Genomic DNA, 21,375 nt, shown 5'->3' with positions numbered 1-21,375 from the left:
GGTCTTTCATTCCTCAAGTGCTGAAACATTTTCATGACGCACACAAGGCTTTAATTTTCAAAACTTGAGTGAATGAACTTCTTTCTTTTGACTACACATTAATAACATGAAGCTTTGCAAGAAAGCCAAACCTTTTGACTGCCAGAATGGGTGTGATCTCCCCTCATCACAAAAACCCTTATACACTGAGTGCTCTCCCTCCCACAAAAAAGAAAGACCATTGCTGCATTCTTGAGCTGATGCATTGCTTGATGACAGAAAATTTTCAAGAGCTGATCACAAATACTGAGAGAAGCATGCAAAAAGTGTGGGGTGCCCTAGCTGATGGCAATAGTAAAGTAACTTACATCAGTTGTATCTAAAATAGCATCCCATTTATTCAAAATCCATGCAGTACAACACCACTGTTAACTTCCTCATCCTTCCTCAGTCAGTATACATATTTCATTAAAAAAAGACAGATTAATATTCATATTTGTCAAACTGTCACAAGACAATACTGACAATAGTTTATTGACACACTGACTAAACAATGCTCAAGAATGAGTTAATTTTTAATAAATTTATTTTTTCCCAGATATGGAAGTTTTGCTCCAGGTCTTTATGATAAATTTAAATTTTAAAGTATGTTATAGCTGTAACAAATGAGATCTCAACATTTTTCAAGCTCAATTCTGGAATTTTGCACTTAAACACCTGTAATTTTTTTTTAAAAAAATTCTCAACAATTAAGTTAATAATAAGTTTAAACATAAACTTGCAGAATTGACTGTTCAGCATGCAGTCATTTATTACCTTAAGTGACAAAAGCTATGGCTACCTTATTTAAAACTGTAATTCAACTTCAGAGGGTTTGATGTGTTTAATCAAGAGAAAATGCATTTTCCTTTAAACAAAACTTTCCTTTGTGGTCTGTTATTATTTGTCTGTCAGATTTTGATTCACATCCATCAGTGCATAAAGTTGATAAAGACCTTCTGCTGAAGATACACTCTTGATTTTCTAAATCTGAGTGAAGGTGAATGCCTTGCCCACTCTACAAGAGAAATGATTACATTTAGATGGGAAAATTCTCAATGAGTTGATTTGGATCCTGGTGGTGACTGTAACTACCTTTTCAAGATTTACAGCTGACACCTTTGGTCTGATGGGAGAGAGCTCTGGAAATATGTGCTGTGGCTGCTTCAATGAACTTTCTCTGAAGTATGGTGCTTGACTAGATTTCTTGAAGGTGGTATGACCAATGGTCTCTGAGGTGCGGCCTCTTTTATCTAAAAAATAAAAATAAAAACAACAACAATGACAACTTTTGATCATAGTTAGTAGAGGGGACTTGTCCCCTCAACTAACTATGTTTTGATTAAGGATTTTTAGATTATAAGTTTAGCACCTCTAGGAATTATGTGTGGAGTTACCTTTTTTCTGCTTCTTCTTCTCCCTGTGAGCTGCCATGATCACTTCCAGACTAAGGAGATCTTGGCTTGCTCGAGCTGTTGCTTTACTAACCCTTTGGGATATCGCTGTGTTGGTGTTGCTCTTAAGCTGCCGTTTCTTTTCAAAATATTCCTATTGATATAAACTAGGTTTTAAGCTTGTTCAGTAAGAATCCACAGGAAAAAAAAAAAAAACAAAACAGAAAAGAAACTCTTAGAAGTATAAATATATTTTAATTTAATCCTGTTACCCCTACAAGTGATTAGCATCTAATTTCTCCTTACAATATCACTCCTGAATCACACACCAGGGTCATGAGAATGAAGGAAATGATCACCAACTAAAGAAATTTCAATTGTCAAACATTTTCTCCTTGTAAGCACCCTAAGAAATATATGAAGAACAGTATGGAGAATATGCATACTGATGTTAGGGTGTGAAGGATTAAGCTTATAGGGTAAGAAGCCATAGAAGAACGCCAGTTAGAAGTATAAGCAGATCTTTAACAAATAAACATTTTGATGCCCAAAAATCCGATTAAATTTTTTTTAATCACATTGCAAACTAAGGTGTTTGAATTTTACCTTTTGCAACTTTGTCTCATTTTTAAGCTTGAGGCGGCTCCTAGAAAAAATGAAAAAAAAAATTAGTAACTTGCAGAAAGATAACATTCTTGGAGTTGAAAAAGTAAAGTACAAAATTCATTTCGGTTCGTTCGTTCGTTCGTTTGTTTTCTTAATCGTACTATAAGCATCCTCTCTCTCTCACATGACTCTGACCCTCCAGAAAATTCCAATTGGTTCATTTAATTTAATTGCCTTTGAGTTAAAAGGCCCGTATTCCTGTAGCTATGTCCTAATTTCGTTTTTGTCGGCGACAGCTTTCTGCCACCTAGAAATTTACATTCCTTGGAGAAGAGAGGAGCTTTTGAGATCTTGCACCCTTCGGGTGGGTGTGGACATTTTGTGGACAACATAACTCACTTTGAGTAAACTTATGCTTCATCATCTCACCCAAATGATTTACTATGCGACAGGTCAAATGATCCGGAAAAACCACGAAATTCAGCCGAGATAAATTTTTCAATTCTCTTGTGCCATTGCCATCTAACAAAATTTTGATATCCTTTAATTTTGACAACGATCCAAACTTTTGGAGATATAAGATAAAAGTATCGCAAACTCATCCGCTTAGCAACCACAAATAAGCTTATCTCATACCAGATTATCAACTATGATAAGCTTCACTTTGTAATCCGCCCTCTCTGAATCGATTATATTTGCAAGTTGATAATAAATGAGACATTAAACGTAATTAACCGCACAGGCCCCCAACGGAACTTAATTAAAGAACAGAAGACCAATAGCTCCTCTAACACAAACCGCTAAACAATCAAATAATTCTCTAAAAAAGACGTATTGTTTCGACAAAATTGGCGTTTCACACATTCCAGACTAAAAGGAGAGCGTGCAAGCGTTTCGCGTCAGTGACGAAAAAAATTTGATTTTTTAACAAGGGTTTTGCACTAATTCTGCGAATATTTTAGCTTAACTGAGTAATTTTTTGTCTTTATGCCACAAATGGGCAATATTATGGTCACATTTGAGTTGTTTTGTTGTTTTGCTCCTAGAGATAAACTCACCGCGCTCCGCCGACCCAATTCATGTTTTTGTTTAAGAGGTATGTTACAATGGGGAGTAAATGAAGTAGAAACTTTTATTAGCTATTTTACTAGCAAAACATTTTTTCATCGCTACTTTGGTGGACAGAAAAAAAAAAGCTCTTTTCGGGGTTGAGAACTATTTTTTTCTGTTACTTCCTAATGACATGCATGAGAAATATGCAACCCACCGTTACTAGAATGGGAAATATTTACTCGAAAATTTGCATACAGGGAGATCTGAGCATGCGTAATTAACCTGTGATACGTTTAGCGTCGGTGACTCACTGTTTATATATTCTTGCGAATTCAATGCTGGTCGACACTATTTGAAATGTTTTATCCAGCAGATCCACGATCATAATCGTCAAGGAATGTCGAGTCTTCCCAATTTACGCAATTCTTTACCTCGTAAAGGAAAACACTGGTCTTATAACGTCCACGAATGCATTCTTCTGAGGGGACCTAAGACTGGAAATTTCAATCTTCATATTGTAGGAGGTGCAGAGAATGGCGAATTTATCTGTATTGGGGATGTTAAACAAGATAGATTACGGTACAGACGAGGGAAAATTCAACCTGGAGATGTAGTTTTGGAAATCAATGGAACTCCTGTGGCTGGTTATACTCAATTCGATGTGCTACCTTTGATCAAGAGTTCGAAGGAAGCTGCAACTCTTCGCATTGTAAAGCCAGGTTAGAATAAGTGTTTGCGTTAACATTAATCACGATATACCACTTGTATATCTTTCAATGAGCTCACACAACCGATACAGAGCTAATCACGACATTATCAATCTTAACTTATGGATTTTTGCAGTATAAGTTGTCGCGTGTGATGTCGATAATTACATATAATTCGAACAAGCTGTTTAAAATCCTGCAATCGAGTTTAATTGGAATGTTAGATGAAATACCTCCGTAATGGCATCAGAAACGCATGCCTGCGGAATCTCATGAATTTCCCTGTATCTGATCCGCACGAACCCAAAAAAATGCAATCCAAACTTTCAATGAACCATGCTGTTATTTTTATTGAGACGGGACCTGTGATCGGATTTGCCTCTGTTTGGAAACTAATACTTATAGCTGTCAATGTTTCGTAAGGGAAGCTTTATTATTGATGATGATATTACAGATTGATGTGTCACCAATATTATGTGGGTCATTGAACATAATTTTCAATTGAAGGATTAAACATGAATGTTGCGTTCCTGTGGCTTGGGCAATCGTGGCTTTTTCCTTGTGGTATTCCCTTAAAATTAGACTCTGACTTACACATCAAACTGAAATTAAGACTTTTGAGGCAACATTATTTTTTCATCAGTAATTGATTTATCGTGATATTATGATATTGCAACCTACACTTATTTAAAGGTTTTTCTAAGGACAACATTCCAAGCCTGCCCACAAATTAAAAAATAATGATGAGCTTATTAAGTCCTTAGTATACAAATAGTTTCATGTTTGAAAGTTCCAAAAGACTTTCTTAGTATGTGAGTTGCATACTATTTTCATGAATCTATCAGAACACTTCATCCACTCAACAATTGATACAATTTGAAGTTCTTAATTTGCCATAAAGAGGAAAATTAATTCTGTGTTAATGGCAAATTACAGCATTTATATTGAATATTGTGTACTCCTTGTATGACCGTTTTTAGTTTGACATAAAGTTTGAAAAGTTTATTTCACAAATATCCTCTATTCTTAGGAATAAAAGGGGTGAGGGATTATAACAGGAAGTTTTGTTTTATCAACCAAGTTGGTGATGTAAATTAGCCATCATAAAGAGTTTCAAAGCTGGCATTTTTTATCATTTGCTCTGATAAGGGCTAATGCTTTAAACATCAGCTTAAGAAGTCTTTGTGTTGGTGAAGTTACATTATCGACTCAGTTGATAAACCAAATTATTTATTCCAATTTGCTATATTCCGATATACTCAGTTGAGTCAATGCTGCAAGCTATCTGCGTAGTTTTGTAGAGGGTGAGAATAATTGGAATCTTGATAATCCCAGACTGTTTATGATTGTGTCACTAATTATTTTATAATTGCATTTACACTGATTCTGCTCTTTGTCAAGTTCCATGTGAGATGCAAACTTAGAGAGTATGTATAGGAAGTTGGGAAGAACAAAAGAAGGCTAGTTTTTCATCCTAACATCAGAATGCAAATTCTCTGTACAAATCTTCAAACAATCTGTATCAATGGTTCTTACAGGAAGTTGTTTAACAATAAAGAGCTTCTTGAGTTTACGATCATTTCCTTTATTCTCATGGAAGAAATTAGATGCTTATCACTCTAAGGGATTAATAGGTTAATAAGCTGCATGGGGTAGAACTGCTGGGAGAATACATCAAGTAATAAATTTGCTAGTAGGCTACTGGAACAATTATCTTCAACATGACATAAAATGAATTTATTATTTTAAAAAAAAAAAACATTCAGCCCCCAGGAATGCCATAATCACAAGCCAAAGGGGAGTAATTTCAAATTTTCTATGCAGAGTTTTCTTAAACTTTCCATTATTCATTTATTTTGTTACAGGAGAACAAATTTCAAGAGACTTGCAGAAATATCTTTCAACCAGATTTGACAAAGTTTCAGTGGATAGTGACTTGCAGCAAACCATCAGAGAGAATCTTTACAACAGAACAGTACCATGTAAGTTTTACCTCAGTTCTCAAATTTTCACGTGATTGTCAAGTCTTTGAACTCTAAAGTTATGGTGCTTTTTTTTTGTTTGCAATTCTTGGAATATTTCTTTTGCATTGTGTAGGGAAGGATGTCCATTGCTTGTATAAAAAGTTTACTGTCAAAATACCAACTGTGTAAAATTTTCCGACTCCACCTAAATCAGTCAAAAAGCATTTTATCAAATGACTGTTGCTCTTCATTTTTCTGTCTTTAATCTTTAAGCTTAGAACTTGCAGGTCATACGCCTCTTTCTAGTCTTGCTTGTGTCACCATGTACAACTCTCATACAGGAATTTTGTATGATGTTTATTCAGTAAAGGCTCTTGTAGGGCTATGTTTGTTATGAAATTTGACCTTAAATTCTTCTTACTGGACAGGTACAACACGATCCCCAAGAAATGGTGAAATACCAGGAGTTGATTATGTGTTTCTCTCCTTGGAGGAGTTTGCAAGGTTAGAACGAAGTGGCAGCCTTCTTGAAAGTGGAATTTATGAAGGGAACCACTATGGCACACCAAAACCACCAAGGGAACCTCTGCCAGCTGATAACATGATCTTTGTGCCGGCTAAGGGGAAGGCAACAGAAGACAAGGGGAGACCAAGAACAGCAGATAATCTCGGACCACTGCCACCAAACTGGGAAGTTGCATACACTGAGGATAACGTCAAGTATTTTATAGAGTAAGTATTGCTTAAGTGTTTAGCTATACCTGTATGGTTTACAGATCAGACTGATTGTTAAGCTTTAACTCCCATGAGTGACAACTTGACTTGGTGTGAAAAGGGTCTGGGACTGGAGACAGTGACAGGGGTCTGGGACTGAAGGCATCAAAACTATCTGAATGATAAAAATTATCTGCAGATACAGCTGAATTAAGTTCAAAGCAGAAATTTCTATCAAAGCTGGTTACCAGCAGTCTTCCACTACCCATTAAACCTCTTAGAGCTGTCTGTTTAGCTGAGGAGCAGGCTCACGTATTGGGGTCTCACAAACATAAGTTGCAGCAACAGCATTTTGACTGCTCAGGGTTGACAGACAAACTATATACTTGGTAATAAAGAATTATTATAAGCATGCAGCTGTCTTTTTTATCCCTAGAACGCTGGAAATTACATTTCAAGCTTCTAGCTTTCAATTTTTTTTTGGAAGGAGCCTTTCCCTTCCCCATTCTTTCCCCCCTGGACAAAGGTTACTTGTGATCCCTTTTCTGGGCACAGCTGCTCATGCAAAAAAGTTATTGAAATCCCTGTTATAGTAAAGAGAAAGACTAAAGATCTTATTATTTACTATTTCAGTCATAGGACTGGCACCACTCAATGGGTTGACCCAAGAATGGCACAGGTGAAGAAAGCCACAGTTGATGATTGTGATGAGGATGGTATGTTATCAGTATTTTTGGGAATGTAGTTTGTTTTTGTTTTTTTGGGGGGTGGGTTTATCATGTTCCTGTGAATACCATTGTTTTTCTCTTAAGCTTCCTTTGAATATTAGGAAGAATAGCTTTAAGTCGCATGATATTTGTACTGTTGACTGCAAACAGCTTTACATGTAAATGATTTGTTTTTCCTTTCAGAACTGCCCTATGGCTGGGAAAGAGTAGATGATCCCAAATATGGAACATATTACATAGAGTAAGTGTGCGTTTCCTTCTGTAAAATATAAAATAATCCATTTCTCCCAGGACAGAGACATGGTGGCTTATTGGTGAACGTGCTGGACTTCTGGCTGAGAGGTCTGAGTTCGAGAAGTAGTTGTGTCTTTGTGTTGTGAGAGATCCTCTCTGCGACAAGGAGTATAAATTAGGTACAAACTAACTGACGAAATGCCAGGGGGTACCTTGTGATGGACTGCCCCCCCCCCCCCTTCACTCCCAGGAGTGATCAAAATGTCATTTCTACATACAATATCAATTCATTGTCAGGCAAGGAACATTGACTAGACTGTTTCATTTACACTACATTCTCAAAGGTAAAAATTGTTGGAAAGAAATGTAAAACAAAAATGGAAAAGAGAATTGCTCTTAAGATCTCAAGGGTGAACAGCTTAAATGGTTTCTTTATGTAAAGTATGGTTTGTACACACCTTCATTGAAGATTAATGACAGGTTAGACTTTCTAGTGACACGTTTGTGACAAGATCAAAAAACGTCTTTCTCTTCCCCACAGATTCTTTTGTAATTTAGAAATACTGTATTTCAAAGGTGGCAAGCAAAGATATAATAATATAGTTGTTATTTTGTATCCTTTACAGTCATGTCAACAGAAAGACTCAGTTTGAGAATCCAGTGCACGCACGCAGACGACAGAGTCAGTCAAGCAGTGTGTCATACTCCACTGCACCTCCTCCACATGAGGGACCCCCATCCTTCCAGTCTGCAGCAGCTTTGGCTAAAGCACAAGAAGCTGAGGCCCACTCAAGGTCTGTTCACCCTTCACAACCTAACATCAGTATGCATATTCTCTATACTGTTCTTTATACATTTCCCAAGATGTAGACAAAGAGAATTTGTTTACCAGTCAAGAGCGTTTTTATTTGGTGATCATTTCTTTTATTCTTGTGACCTTAATGTGAGATTTTGCAGCAATACTGTAAAGAGAATTAAGATGCTAATCACTTGTAGGGGTAAAAGGGGTCAATGAATTAACAAATCTCTTTGGTTTTTTTTTTGGAATGTTAACCTTTTAATTCCAGGAGTGAGTACCAAAACACCTTCAGGCAGAGAGGTATTGGGAATGAATACAAACATAAACAAGGGGATATTGTTTAGTTTAACACCTGAAATTATAAGAAATAAATGGCAGAAATTGCAGAGAATTGATATTTGCAAATCAGGAAAGAGAATTTTTCAGGGGCTTTATCATGGATGGTCCATCCCCAAAATTTGAATCCGAATTTTTCAATCTCTGCCATTCTTGCGTATTGGTCACTTTAATGACAATGGACTCTCCAACACCACTGGTGAATTCGCCCTCACCATTGGTCAACTTGTTGACAACTTCGGTGAATTTGCTGTGCCAACACCAAGTTTTGCTACACAAGTTGTGACCAAAGACCAAAGACAACTGTCACCGAGTTGACTTATGGTGTCACCGAGTCGACTTGTCAGTGAAGTGACTGGGTACCGCCATCATTAATGTTCCTTACCATCTTTTCACACTGAACTTTCTTAATACTTTGATTTCCCATCAGATGGCCAGATGTTGAGTTTTCTCAGCCGCCTCCGCCAGCATACACAGACGATGGCACCAACAACCAGTTGCGATTCCACCCCTCTTCTGTGGACGGAAGACAGCTACAAGGTCAGGTCATAGTAACAGAATTGATCAAAGGAATGCGTGGGTTCGGCTTCACCATCGTGGGTGGGGACCAAGTTGGGGAACTCCTACAGATCAAGAGCATCGTCCCAGACGGTGCCGCGGCAAAGGATGGTCTGCTAAGAATGGGTGATGCTCTGAAAAGGGTCAATGGCATGTCTGTGTTGACTAGAAGTCATCAAGATGTTGTCAGCATGTTTCAAGCCATGCCCATTGGGGAGAGTGTCGAGTTGGAGGTGGTGCGTGGGTATCCTTTGCCCTTTGATCCGGATGACCCCAATGTGGAGACAATTGGATCCTACACAGTGGTACACGGGACCTCAAATGGGTCAGAGTCACCTCTGCCGCGGTCCTCTGAGGAGAACAGTCCAACGTATCCCCCGCATCCACAAGGACAAGCGTTCAATAAATGGAGTAACTCACAAGGTAAGAATGAACTTATGATCACACTTGAACTGAGTGGGGTGAAATTTGAGTCCAGTTCGGTCTGTAATCATACGAGTGGTTAGCAAAATCGGACGATCGTGAAGCGGGAGGCCGATTTTTGAACAACGAGCATGATTGCAGACGGAATTGGGTGGCACGATGTCCTGTTACCAGGTAATCAAAACTATGAAAAAATTTGAGAAACAAAGAAGCCATCGCTTAAACGTTTTCATGAAAAACAACACTCAACTCGGCGAAATGCGCGACAGTAGCACGCGCACATGACGCGTTCTGTCCTCTTACACAGGATTGACTTGTCAATTGTCCTATTACACTGTCCAGTTACAAGCATGCCGCTTACAGTGTCCTATAAGTGATCAAATCGGACTGGTGATAACCAATCACCTTCGAGAATTTTGGCTTAGTTTTTATCAGGTTTGAAATAACACGTGTGATTTGAAGTCAATTGTATGATTTGGGACCAAAATTTCTCAAGACAGAGTTGAATTCCTTCAAAATCACATCCATTTTAAAAATATCACATTAAATTTTTCTAATACAGGCTTTTGGACAGTATCAATAGTTTTTTTTATCCGATTCCCAACGTTCTAGCGGCGAATCGCTGGTAATGAGTGTTTTTTTACGAATTTCTCAAAATGGTGCGCAAAAACGCAGCAAAATGACCTTTAATAAAACTGGAGAAGTAAATCGTTGCGTCGGCGTAAATATTCGCTTTAATTGTTCGTATCAATCACCGAAAAAAATCAAATTCGATTGGCGTATAAATCACCTACTGTAGTGTGTCACTAGGTGAAAAAAATGGATTACCCAATTTTTTTTTTTCAGAACCGTTGGAATCTCCATTTGCCCCTGGAGGGTACCCTGGATCGAGCTTCCCTCGGACATCCACGAGCAACCCTATTCCACGAGGCACCCCTGAGCTTATCACAGTCCCGGTGGTGAAAGGCCCTATGGGATTTGGGTTCACTATCGCCGACAGCCCGTATGGTCAGAAGGTGAAGCAGATTTTGGATGCGCCCAGATGTGTTGGGCTTCAAGAAGGCGACATTTTGGTGGAGATTAACGGGCGATTGATCCGTAACTGTACTCACAATCAAGCGGTGAATATTCTGAAGGAGTGCCCCAAGGGACAGGAGGCATTTATCGTGGTTCAAAGAGGAGGTATGTTGTTAAAGGAGCTGTTACTAAGTTCTTGTATGTTCAAAGGCTGGATATGATTATTTCAATCCACCAAATGGAACAATTTTCAGTGCAGGGAATCTGTGATTGCAAGTTTTGCTTTACGGCTTCTTGTGAAATATTCCCAAGCACTGACAGTTAACGACTATTCACCAAAATAGAGGTGGCTAGCGAAGCGCACAGCGCGAAGCGGCGAGGTAAATATCCATCGCTAGTCACCGACACTGAGATAAATTGTAGTTTTAGTATATACTAAAGTAATAAGATAAGACAACGCAAAAAAGACGATTTTAACTCATCTATCCCTGCCACGATTACTAAATTTTCGGATGCAAATCCTGCGCGCAAATGCTGGGATGTGAGTATGGAAGGATTTTGGGAGTTTGAGTAGCCAATCAGAGCGCGCCTTCAACGCAATCCACTGTTATAATATGTACTAGATGTTGTTCTTAAGTTTTTTTTTTTTTCACGTATATTTTACTCGAGTTATCTTAAACTATCGGTGTCTTGAAGCACTTTAGAGATTTTGGAACTTACGGACTGATTTAAATATATTTTATTTTTCTCTTTGATTCACAGGGATTCCAACACCACTTCGAAACAGCCCTTCATTTGGAAGAAGAGAAAAGGTAATTGATATTTTATGCATGAGATTGCACTGCAAATCTCCTAACGTCAGCGTTTGATTCTCTGATGTGGAGAAAATGATTAGGAAGTAGGAAAGTGTGCGGATGGAGCAGCAAATTCTCTATACTAGCCAGTAAGGAAGTGTTTGGTTATCAATTGAAGAATTAACTTTACGATTTTACGATCTTAGGAGTGAAAAGGTATTAGTGGGGTTTCTACAGAGCGAGCTTTGGCCGCACGTATCTGAGGAATTACCCTCTTTCTTTTTAAGGAACAGGAAGTTATCGCACCAAGAGTTGCTCGTCCAAAATCCACTCCTGTTATGGGCTCAAATCATGTCGGTCAGTCTCTAGTGGAACATGGAAGCACTGGAAACCTAGCAACTGCCGGAGAGAGCACCAGGAATCAGGAGACTGGGTACGAGAACAGAATGCTTGGACAGCCATCTTTGGACAAACGTTCTGAGGCTCTGTTTAATTCATATCCATCACTCAAGAAGGCTGTCGCTAATGCTGCGAGAAGGTAAACTCGTGAATCGTGTATCGCTGTGTTTAAAGCAATGGAATATCTAACGTGATCCAGCTTTTATTGGTTTTGCTTCACTTCGCTATTTGATTGGTCAAGAAAACTTGCGCCATAATTTCAACCAATCAGATGCAAAATCTAAAACCAATCGCGATGTGGTCACTCGCGTTTTCCCGCGCTTCAAGCAGGTTGCAGGTTTTGACTTTGAGTTCTCATTGGTTGATGATGATGTCAAACGTTATTCTGATTGGTAGCTCTGACTGTTTAGGTTTTGGATTTTCGACACTCAATTTAAAACTTCCGGTATGGAAAAATATTTGAGATTGTAATGGAAGAATTAAAATAATGATTTTAGATTAAAACTTATCGTGACTTAATGATTGATGTGAAATTACATTTCTCGAAACAGAGATATTCAATCGTGCAAGGTTTTGAACCAAGAAGTGCGTTTAATCTTGTCTCAACTAATTTTCAGGTCAATGGAAAACTTGACTGCTCCAGAAACACTGCCTCCCCCGGAAAGCCCTGACTCATTCAGTTTCACAGTGCACCTTCAAAGGGGGGAGATGGGGTTTGGTTTTCGTATCATTGGGGGTCAGGAGGAAGGCACACAGGTAATGAAAAGAAACAACAGTTTTGAGAACGTGTTTGGCACTTTTTCTCGATTTGTTTTTTCATCAGTAAATTGTAACATTTTCGTGGTAAATGGGATTGTCTTCGTCATTATTAGGTGGCAATAGGTACGATCGTCCGGGGGGGACCTGCCGACTTGGACGGTCACCTTCAGCGAGGAGACGAGATTCACAATGTTGACGGTATAAACGTGATTGGTGCCACGCATCGCCGTGTGATCACACTTATGGGTAACGCTGCACTGGCTAAGGAGGTCAAGCTTGGTATCTATAGAAACCCGAACAAATCAGGACGTAAGTAAAAACATGATTTATTTTGGGTGCGATAGAGGGTGATTTCGTGTGGACGAAAGTCATCGAATGACTTTCTTCCTCGAAGAAAAATAGAAAAGTTAAGATATTCTACCTTGCGTTCTTCTGAACCTCCCTTGAAAAATGTTGTGTTTCTCTGTTTTCTGAAATAAAAACGGATGCGAAAATTAAACAAAAAAAAATAATAACAAGACAAAGCCTTAAGTCTTGACGATCTCTTTAGTGAAAGGGAACATGGCGTCTTTTTTTTTCTCTTGGAATGCTTCCTCGTGATGATCAAGCAATGGCTGGCATAGTCGCTCTAAAATTCTGCAACCTCAAAATTGCATTCTGCACCAGCCTGTTAGGTCCTTCGCTAAGGTCCCCCCTGATTGTCAAGAAACCCCGAGCTTATTATAGAAGATCCCTCTACAAATAGGAAGTAATATTAACCTTCAGTATGTAGCTGATCCGTGTGTAGTCTTTCTCGTCATAGCTTTTGTTCTCGTTAAAGTTTCTATCATAAATTCTATCCATTTTGTTATTTATGGCGGGGCGCATGCAATCTAGTTATGGATGACTAGTTAAAGCTTAAATTTCCTAAAAGCTGGTTTTCATTCTATCCGTGAAAATCTACACGCCGTATTACCCTTCTCCGACCCAACGTCGTTATTTTTTTCATGTGATCATTTTTACCCAAGGGGCTACTCCCACGGGTGCCATGCGGCGTTCCCGTTCAGCATCAACGGAACTCTCCGAAGCCGCTCTTGGGGGAATCAAGGCAAGAGAGGGGTCAAAGTCAACCGGGAATCTCAACCACTACGGGAGGAACCACTACCACGACCCGGACGAGACTTCTTCCCTTCGGAGCTATCACTCTACCCCTGGGGAAAGTTTGACTTCTGGTGGGTTACCACCTCAAAGGAACAGACGCGTAAGTGAGAGTGACGCAAGAGCTGAGCCCCAGGGTCCCACGTCTTACCGCGACGTCATGCTGGAACGAGAGGAAAATGAGAGCTTTGGGTTCGTGATATTTTCTTCTGTTCACAAAAGCGGATCAACAATAGGTGAGTGATAAATTTGAGTTGTTCATAAGTGAAATAGGGTACTTTAGTTTCATCAACTGAGCTGATAACGTGAATTAGTTGATATCTTGACAAACATCCTGCGCACTTCCAGGATCAGCGGTTTCAAAAGCGTGGAATAGGGAGATAGAGTAAGTAAGATAGAGTCAAATAGGTTGTATTTGTTATCGTGGAAAATAACCCTTTTAAAGTGTGATCGTTTGTCTTACGATGCGGTCACTAATGAGGATCACGTCGAATAAGGAATATGTTAAATTTTAGGCTGATTCGTCAAATGATGAAGATTTAAAACAGTTGTGACTAGTCACGAGTCCCCTTTTTTTCCCTCGTGATTTCATTCCCAGACCCCTTGTTACATGCTCCCTCTCTGTTCTCAGGTCGTATCATTCAAGGCAGTCCTGCCGATCGTTGTCGTCAGCTTCACGTGGGTGATCGTCTGGTAGCAGTCAATGACGTCAGTATCGTCGGTCAACATCACGGTGATATTGTGGAAACTATTAAACAATCTGGAAGAACTGTCACTCTTAGGATAGCCCAGCAACGGCCTTTGGGTACGTTATAGTATATGCACTTAATCCTTTTCATCCAAACATCAACATGCATATTCTCCTTACTGTTCTCTCTAAATTTCCTAAGGTACTGAGAAGGAGAATTCGTTTAACAATCGAGGTTTCTGTCATTGGTGATCACATCCTTTATTCTCATGACCTTAATGTGTGATTCAGGGGTGATATTGTAAGGAGAAGTTAGATGCCAATCACTCTCAGAGATAGCCGCGACGGCAACGGGAGCGTGACGAAACAGACGTTTTTATGAGCAGAACAACAATTTTACACGTGCATTTGAAAACGTTTTAGTTACAAAGTCGTCCTATGCTAGATAACTTCTTTAAATCGCTAAATGTTTCGTCGAAGCAGGAGCTAAGAAACCCCGACGGCAATTCATTCTCGTTGCTATTTGAAATTCCGTGCTACAGCCAAATTTTCCGCTAAAGAACAGATCTGATCTGGTTGGAGGAGATAAAATTATCGAGCTGCTTATGCAATTTGTGATGGATGTTTTCCATAGCGTTGCTGTCGTCACACTTGACATTTCTCTTACATATCTGTCAAAAAATTTTTAGTAATTGTACTTTTGATTTCACGCAGATAACACGGACTCTAGAAGATTGTCGCGAATGGTAAGTAGTTCATTTGAGATAGTTTAAGGATACTGCATAAATCTTAAAATTAAGGAAATTTATGGGTTTTTTTTTAACGGAAAAGTTATTTTTAACGGAAAAGTCACGAAAAGATATGAAGGAGTGAGTGATTGCAGCATAACCCCTGTGTGTCTGACAACAGATAGCGATTACTGATGAGTCATTTAATGCCTTCTTACACAGAGTACCCCGAATATCACCAAAGCAAGCGATGCTTATGACGGCAACAATGACTATAGAAGGGACGCTGACCAGTGGAGCAGAGATCACGCGTACTCAGACCAGGTAGGAAGTAAAGATACGGACCTCTTGTGGTGGTCTTGTTTTGATCGCTGGCCTAATCTTAGCTAAGACATCCAGTTACGATCTACTTTAGTAAAAATGTCACCTGAAAGTTGAATTATCATTTTTTTTTTTGTCGTTAGGTTGTTCCCGATAATCGCTTCCAAAGCCTTCCCAGGACACAGAACCACAATTCACAATCGCCACCAAAAGTCCCTCCCCGGGTGGCTCCAAAACCTTCACGAGAGAAAGTGCTTCGGGTGAAAGAAGAGCAACGGCGTCAAGAAAACAGTGTCTATAATGTGCGAAACGATCCGAGGAGGAGATCGAATCCAGAGATTCAGTACAAACAACCACAGTTTTCGCAGGGTTACACCGGAGGGATAAACGATGAGCGGGGCTATGACCTACAGACCATGGAGGTGGATCTGATGCGGGATTCCCAGGGGTATGGGTTTAGTATCCGAGGGGGAAGAGAGCTGGATTTACCGATATTCGTGCTGCGCATGGCTGAGGGTGGAGCTGCTCAAAGAGATGGCAGGCTCAGGGTAAGTGAAAGCGCAAGAGCAGCATTTTTTAAAAATCATATTTTAGTGAATTTTCATAGCGGCTCAGCTCGTGATTGGAAACGTCATATTTGCTGTCACACGAATTGCAAATAAGTTGAAATGTGTAAGCTTAGTGAGTTGACTCTTTAACCCCAAAGAGAGACTTGCATCTAATTTCTCCTTTCAATCTCACACTTGAATCAAACAGTTAGGTCGTGAGAATATAGGAAATGATCACCAGCCAAAGAAGCTCGTGATTGTTAAACAAATTCTCCTTGTCATCATCTTAGGAAATGTATAGTGAACAGTTTGGAGAATATGCATACTGATGTTAGGGTCACCCATTCTTTTAGGTTGGAGACGAGATATTGGAGATCAATGGCAGAAGTACAGAGAATATTCCACACGCTGATGCTATAAGTTTGATCAAAAGCGGCGGCAACAGAGTTCACTTGTTGATCACCAGAAATAACAAACCGGTTTATATGGGTAAGTAACAAATAATTTCAACGTGGTAAGCCAAGAAAGCTAACAGGCTCCCCTCCACCCTCTCCTCAGTAGGTGCAACAAACTTATCCGCTAGAATAAGTCACAAACCAGTTTCACTTAACGATATCGCTTAACGATATCGGGAGGCGAGCGTGGCCTAGTGGTTAGGGCGCTGGACTTGCAAGCCGGAGGCCCCGGGTTCAGACCCTCCTTCCTGCCACTAGATGGATTTGTCTTCGGTGGCCCCGAACTCAACTCCTGCACGCTTTGTAAATAGCCAACTGGTTCGCCTCCTGCCAGTTGGGATTCTTATCATGTTATGTTAATTTGCTCTTTCATATTTGTTTGTAACGCGCATTTGAACATAATCACATGGAATTTGCGCGATATAAATTTTTCTTTTTTTAATCGCTTCGTGTAGATAATGCAAATGTAACCGGTTTAACTTGGCAAGCTATAGGATAGTGTTTCCTTAGTAAGTGTATAGACCAGTTTGCTTAGATAAGTCACAAACTAGTTTTGCGGGGTGGTTAAACAACCAACCGGTTTTTACTCGGTAGGCATCATTGGAGCGCTTTTCGATTGAGTTTCGTAAAAGTGAAACCAAGTCAATCACAACGTCCAATTAGAAGAAATAACCAAACTGTCTAACGCGCGGGAAAACGCGGGCGACTAAGTCTTAAGTTTTGCACCTGATTGGTTGTGAAAGTGGCGCGAGTTTTTCTGGACCCATCACAGAACGAAGTGAAGAAAAAGCAAAGCAATCCCGAATTACTATCGACTATACTATTAATTTACTATTACTATTAAAAATTGCTCTATTAAGCTTTTTTCGCATTTGGGATATACAGGATGCGTGAGTTTTGAATATCACTGCATGTCTGGTTTTGTAACGTGTTCATTTAACAATTGGTTCATTGGTCCTTGAGTGCTCTCTAAACTTCCCAAGTGCTTCATATCTCGATGAACACACAGCTGACGTATGAAGCAATTGTTTTATAACATTTTCAACCTGATGGAAATTTTTTTTCTCGAGGGATTTGTTTGCTGACGTCATGAGCGTGCACAATAGGAATATGAAGCATGCTCACGCAATTGAATTTGATTAGACAAATTTACTAGCTATGTTATAAAGCATGTTTATAACTACTTGACGCACGCAACATCTAATCATCCTCACTTCGTTTGTTTGTTTTTTTTCTGTAGATGGTATCCCTAACGGCGGACACACTATTCCTAAGAGTGGTAGCCTTCCTCGGTCTTCTTGGAAGAGTCAAACATACCATGGCATGTACCAGTCATAAAAAGTCGGAGGAAGTTTTTTCCTGTGGTAAATTTTTACTAAAAACCTGCACGAAGTTGTCATAAAATCGAAACTATTTTCAGAAACCATAAAATGTCTAAATTTTTGTCAATTGAATCTTTTCAGATGTTTTAAAATATTAGGGAATTTATAAACTGAGAGGGAGTTTGAGCCTGTTTGTTAATGACTTCACTTTCCACATTTACCCTGTGTATTTATTCCAAACTTTTGTGTACATACATGTAACATTTTGTCATCGAGTTTCGCACGCTCACTGGTCAAAAATGAATTTCACTTCAAGTTTCAAGTCTCAGTTTTCGACTTGTCTACCTTTTCACTCCCGTTAATGACCAGGAAGTAATTTCTCCTTAAAATATCCATACGCTATCAAGTCAGAAGGTAATGAGAGTAAAGAAAAACATCAACTAGAAGATATTCGACTAAATTGCAAATTCTCAAAACTAACATTTTAATAATTGTATAGCTGACAGTAAGGAGAATTATTGTTCAGATCTAGGGAGTGCAACGGAAAGACGAATTTATTTTGCGGCGTCTGTTGTATTTGTAGCTAGCCCGAGAATCTTGCTAATGCATATGAAAGTTGCGCGTGATAATCTTTAGTTGTGCAAACTCCGCGTCCACGATCACATTATCTCAATATTTGTATAAAATTAATTGTGGTATAGGTATGATTTTACAGTCCACTTAGCCTTTACATGTTGCCATCATTGATTGAAACTAGCTCACAGCTCTTTTCTTATATCATCACCAATCTTCCTCCTCCTGTAAAATCTGCTTCTCCCCTCCACACATCCCCTGGAATAGACATTTTCCTGTCCAATTTTTTAACCAGAGTTCAATGTCCCCAACGCATTTCAGTACTATTTCATAAATGTAATAATAATATTATTTCGTGAATTCTTTGAGCAGACAGACGGAGTGTAATTTATAAACTTTGAAGTCCATACTCAAAAATGGAGAGAGCATAGCTTATTTAGTTTTTCTTTTTAATTTTGTAAATTAGCTGTGCATGACACGAAGAACCAGTCGAGCCTGCGACATCGAGGTTCGTTGCTGACTTTGGTACATGCGTAGTCCAAAATTTACTCGTAAGACTTCTTAGTTCTGTGCCCTGCAACTGCCATTGCAATTTCTAGAATACAAGTTAGGCCTCTTTTAGAAGCGTAGTAAAACGTTTTCACGAATTTCCTGTTTTAAGCAATTTTTTTCTAACGTCATAAACGATATAAGTTGATGTTATAGTTGTTACGTGTGAGGAATTACATTGAAAACAGCTTTAAGATTTTATTCAAGCTTGTATTAAGGTCAGGCCTGAGCTCAATTCAGAAGCTACATTGCAGTAGCCACGCTAATTTTTTTGACATGTATAAATAGTAACGTAGCGATTTTTAAAATAGTTTAACTACTGAGAGCACCTAGAGTGAACTAGGTGTAAATTATGACGTAATTGACAGTTTGGCCAATGAGAATTGGGCGTAAATTGTGACGTAATTAACAGATTGGCCAATCAGAACGCCCTTTTTATGTTTTCTATTTAATTGTGATTGTATTAATCGTGCTTGGGTTTGATTTGCTGTATAGTTTTAGTCCTTTACACGTTAACAACATTGACCTAAATGTTTAATTCAGGGTGATACTGTGTCGAGAAATTAGATACTGGTTACTCTTAGGATTTAAAGGATGAAAGACAGTCTGTGAGATGCTTCGGGGTAAATTTTATTAGTTATCTTCAACAATTCATCATAGGTACTATGATTTGAGGGAATTTAATAAACACTCTTTGTTATTCAAAAGGTCTGTGGAGAAGGTTGGTAAATAGCTCGGAGTAGTTTACAGCCTGTTCATTAGTATCGCTTGCGTATTGTGAGTGTGCGAATAAATTTCTTACAACAGGAGTGTATTTTTAAGCAATTGAATAGAATATAAATTGATTGATGTATTTTAGACGATATTTTTAGTGGACCGATCGTAAGATTCTCTCATCAGTTGTGATGCTGTGCTCACGCGGTAACATAAAATGCCGAATTTTATGCTGTTAATGAGATGTTTTATACTTTTATCAAAGTTTGATGGTTGTGCTATAATTCAAGTGTTTACACGTGTTGTGTAAATTGTAAAGTTTAATACCCTCGTCAGCGAAAGCTCTGCATCTCCTGATAAACATTTGTACATGTTGTAATTGATGAAAATAAAATAAAGTGATTGTCAACTCTCATTTGGCAACTAAACGTTTTAACATGTGAAATCCCGTGATCAAAAAGGGAATTTTACCAATAGATCACTATAAATGTCTTTGTTTGTCAGCACTGAAAATTTGGCGCTTTCAGGAAAGTATGCGATTTCAGCAACGCGACTGCAAGGGGTCTGGAACAATTTATTATTAGCCCCAGATCCCCGGTAAACCTCTCCCCGACACGGCTCAAATCTTTGCCCGGGTGGAGAAACGAGCGTCCTTCTGCGCTAGAGATAACGACCTGCTCACAGGCTCTACGGACCGCGAGTGATTATTTTCCTTAATTCTCTTTGTTTTCTTTTGTCTGAAATTTTTTTTAAGTTATAAGGGAGGAGATTCTAAAAACTCGTATCACATGGGAGTCAAGGACTTCAGCGTGAGGTCTTGAACGAATAGGGCAAGCTGAATAAACGAGAATGTCTGCACCACATTGGTATTCAATGCTACCTTTTTCCTATTCGAAAAGTTCACTTATTAAAGCATAGGCGCCCTGTTGGTCCTGAATCGCCCCGTCTTATTACATTGGAGGAATATAAAAAAAAAGCAACCTTATTTGTGCGCTTCTGCGTACCATCCTCACTTCTTCAAATACATTTTCCACAAGCTACGCTACCTAAATCACACGAATTTGAAAACGTAGAGTTCTATTTATTACCCGACCTGCTGTCTATAACCACACCAATATCCAGATTCGTTGTTTGCCCAGAACGGAGCCTTTTAAGAATGCTGACGTCACTAGACTTTGTGCGGGCCGGGGTACCCTGTTTAAGGGGGAAGTAGAATAAGGCCAACATTATACGCTTGCCTCAGGAAGTAGTAAAGCGTTTTTGTCGTCGATGAACAACCTCTTTTCCAGCGAGATCAGAAATTTTTTGAGTCATTTCATAGAGGACACAAGCTCCTTTCACGATGTTGCATCTAGATCCCTTTGTAGTCCCTTTGTGATTTAAATGTGTGAACATTGGAGTGAAACGAAAGGAGAAGTGCTTTCCTATAGCACTGTTTATATTAATTGCACCGTCCTGTTCAGTCGGTGAACGAAACCCTTATGGTCGACCATTCGAATAAACACGTGTGAGCAGTTGACATCTCAAAGCGGCCTTTTGTTATTAGCTAAATTAGCAAGGTAGTTGTTTGTAATTGGTCTTATTTGGTCAAGAAAAAAAATTCATGTGGAGGATTTAACTAAGTTTTCAATTAGCGTCCTTTAAATTAAGCAAGATCAATATTTGTGACACAAAAGCAAAGAAGACAATAGATCGAGATCTAGAGATTTTATTTTATTATTTTCAAACCTATAGTGATCATTTGTATCATTCTGTAATTGATATGAGGTATAAGAAAATGCTCTTCTGGACGAACAAAGATCCAGCTTGGAACAAATTCCAAATCATTTATTTAGTT

At 38.9% G+C, this 21,375-nt stretch overlaps 2 protein-coding genes across 3 annotated transcripts; one reads left to right on the top strand and one right to left on the bottom strand.

The window, feature by feature from the left end:
* Positions 1–358: 358 nt before the first annotated feature.
* LOC113680936 (uncharacterized) lies at positions 359–4,174 on the bottom strand. 2 transcript variants are annotated; one of them, XM_027197989.2, is made up of 5 exons: positions 4,012–4,174; positions 2,019–2,058; positions 1,416–1,566; positions 1,114–1,271; positions 359–1,036 (listed from the first exon to the last, which is right to left on the bottom strand). In XM_027197989.2, exons 1-5 carry the CDS (start codon positions 4,050–4,052, stop codon positions 863–865), a joined length of 564 nt encoding a protein of 187 aa, XP_027053790.2. In that variant the 5' UTR covers positions 4,053–4,174; the 3' UTR covers positions 359–862. The 2 variants fall into 2 exon arrangements, with proteins under 2 accessions (XP_027053790.2, XP_089062645.1); XM_089206519.1 differs by lacking the exon at positions 4,012–4,174 and adding an exon at positions 3,077–3,117.
* LOC113680935 (membrane-associated guanylate kinase, WW and PDZ domain-containing protein 1) lies at positions 3,341–19,953 on the top strand. Its single transcript, XM_027197987.2, has 19 exons — positions 3,341–3,790; positions 5,644–5,760; positions 6,171–6,474; positions 7,090–7,172; positions 7,368–7,425; positions 8,045–8,212; positions 8,984–9,534; positions 10,381–10,716; positions 11,314–11,363; positions 11,633–11,883; positions 12,362–12,500; positions 12,617–12,812; positions 13,511–13,876; positions 14,272–14,445; positions 15,043–15,074; positions 15,279–15,380; positions 15,521–15,925; positions 16,279–16,414; positions 17,621–19,953. Exons 1-19 carry the CDS (start codon positions 3,469–3,471, stop codon positions 17,716–17,718), a joined length of 3,888 nt encoding a protein of 1,295 aa, XP_027053788.2. The 5' UTR covers positions 3,341–3,468; the 3' UTR covers positions 17,719–19,953.
* Positions 19,954–21,375: the final 1,422 nt, after the last annotated feature.

This window comes from Pocillopora damicornis, chromosome 5 (assembly GCF_964200805.1).
Source record: "Pocillopora damicornis chromosome 5, jaPocDami1.2, whole genome shotgun sequence".
Lineage (NCBI taxonomy): Eukaryota > Metazoa > Cnidaria > Anthozoa > Scleractinia > Pocilloporidae > Pocillopora > Pocillopora damicornis.
This window is presented reverse-complemented; position numbering and strand designations above follow the sequence as displayed.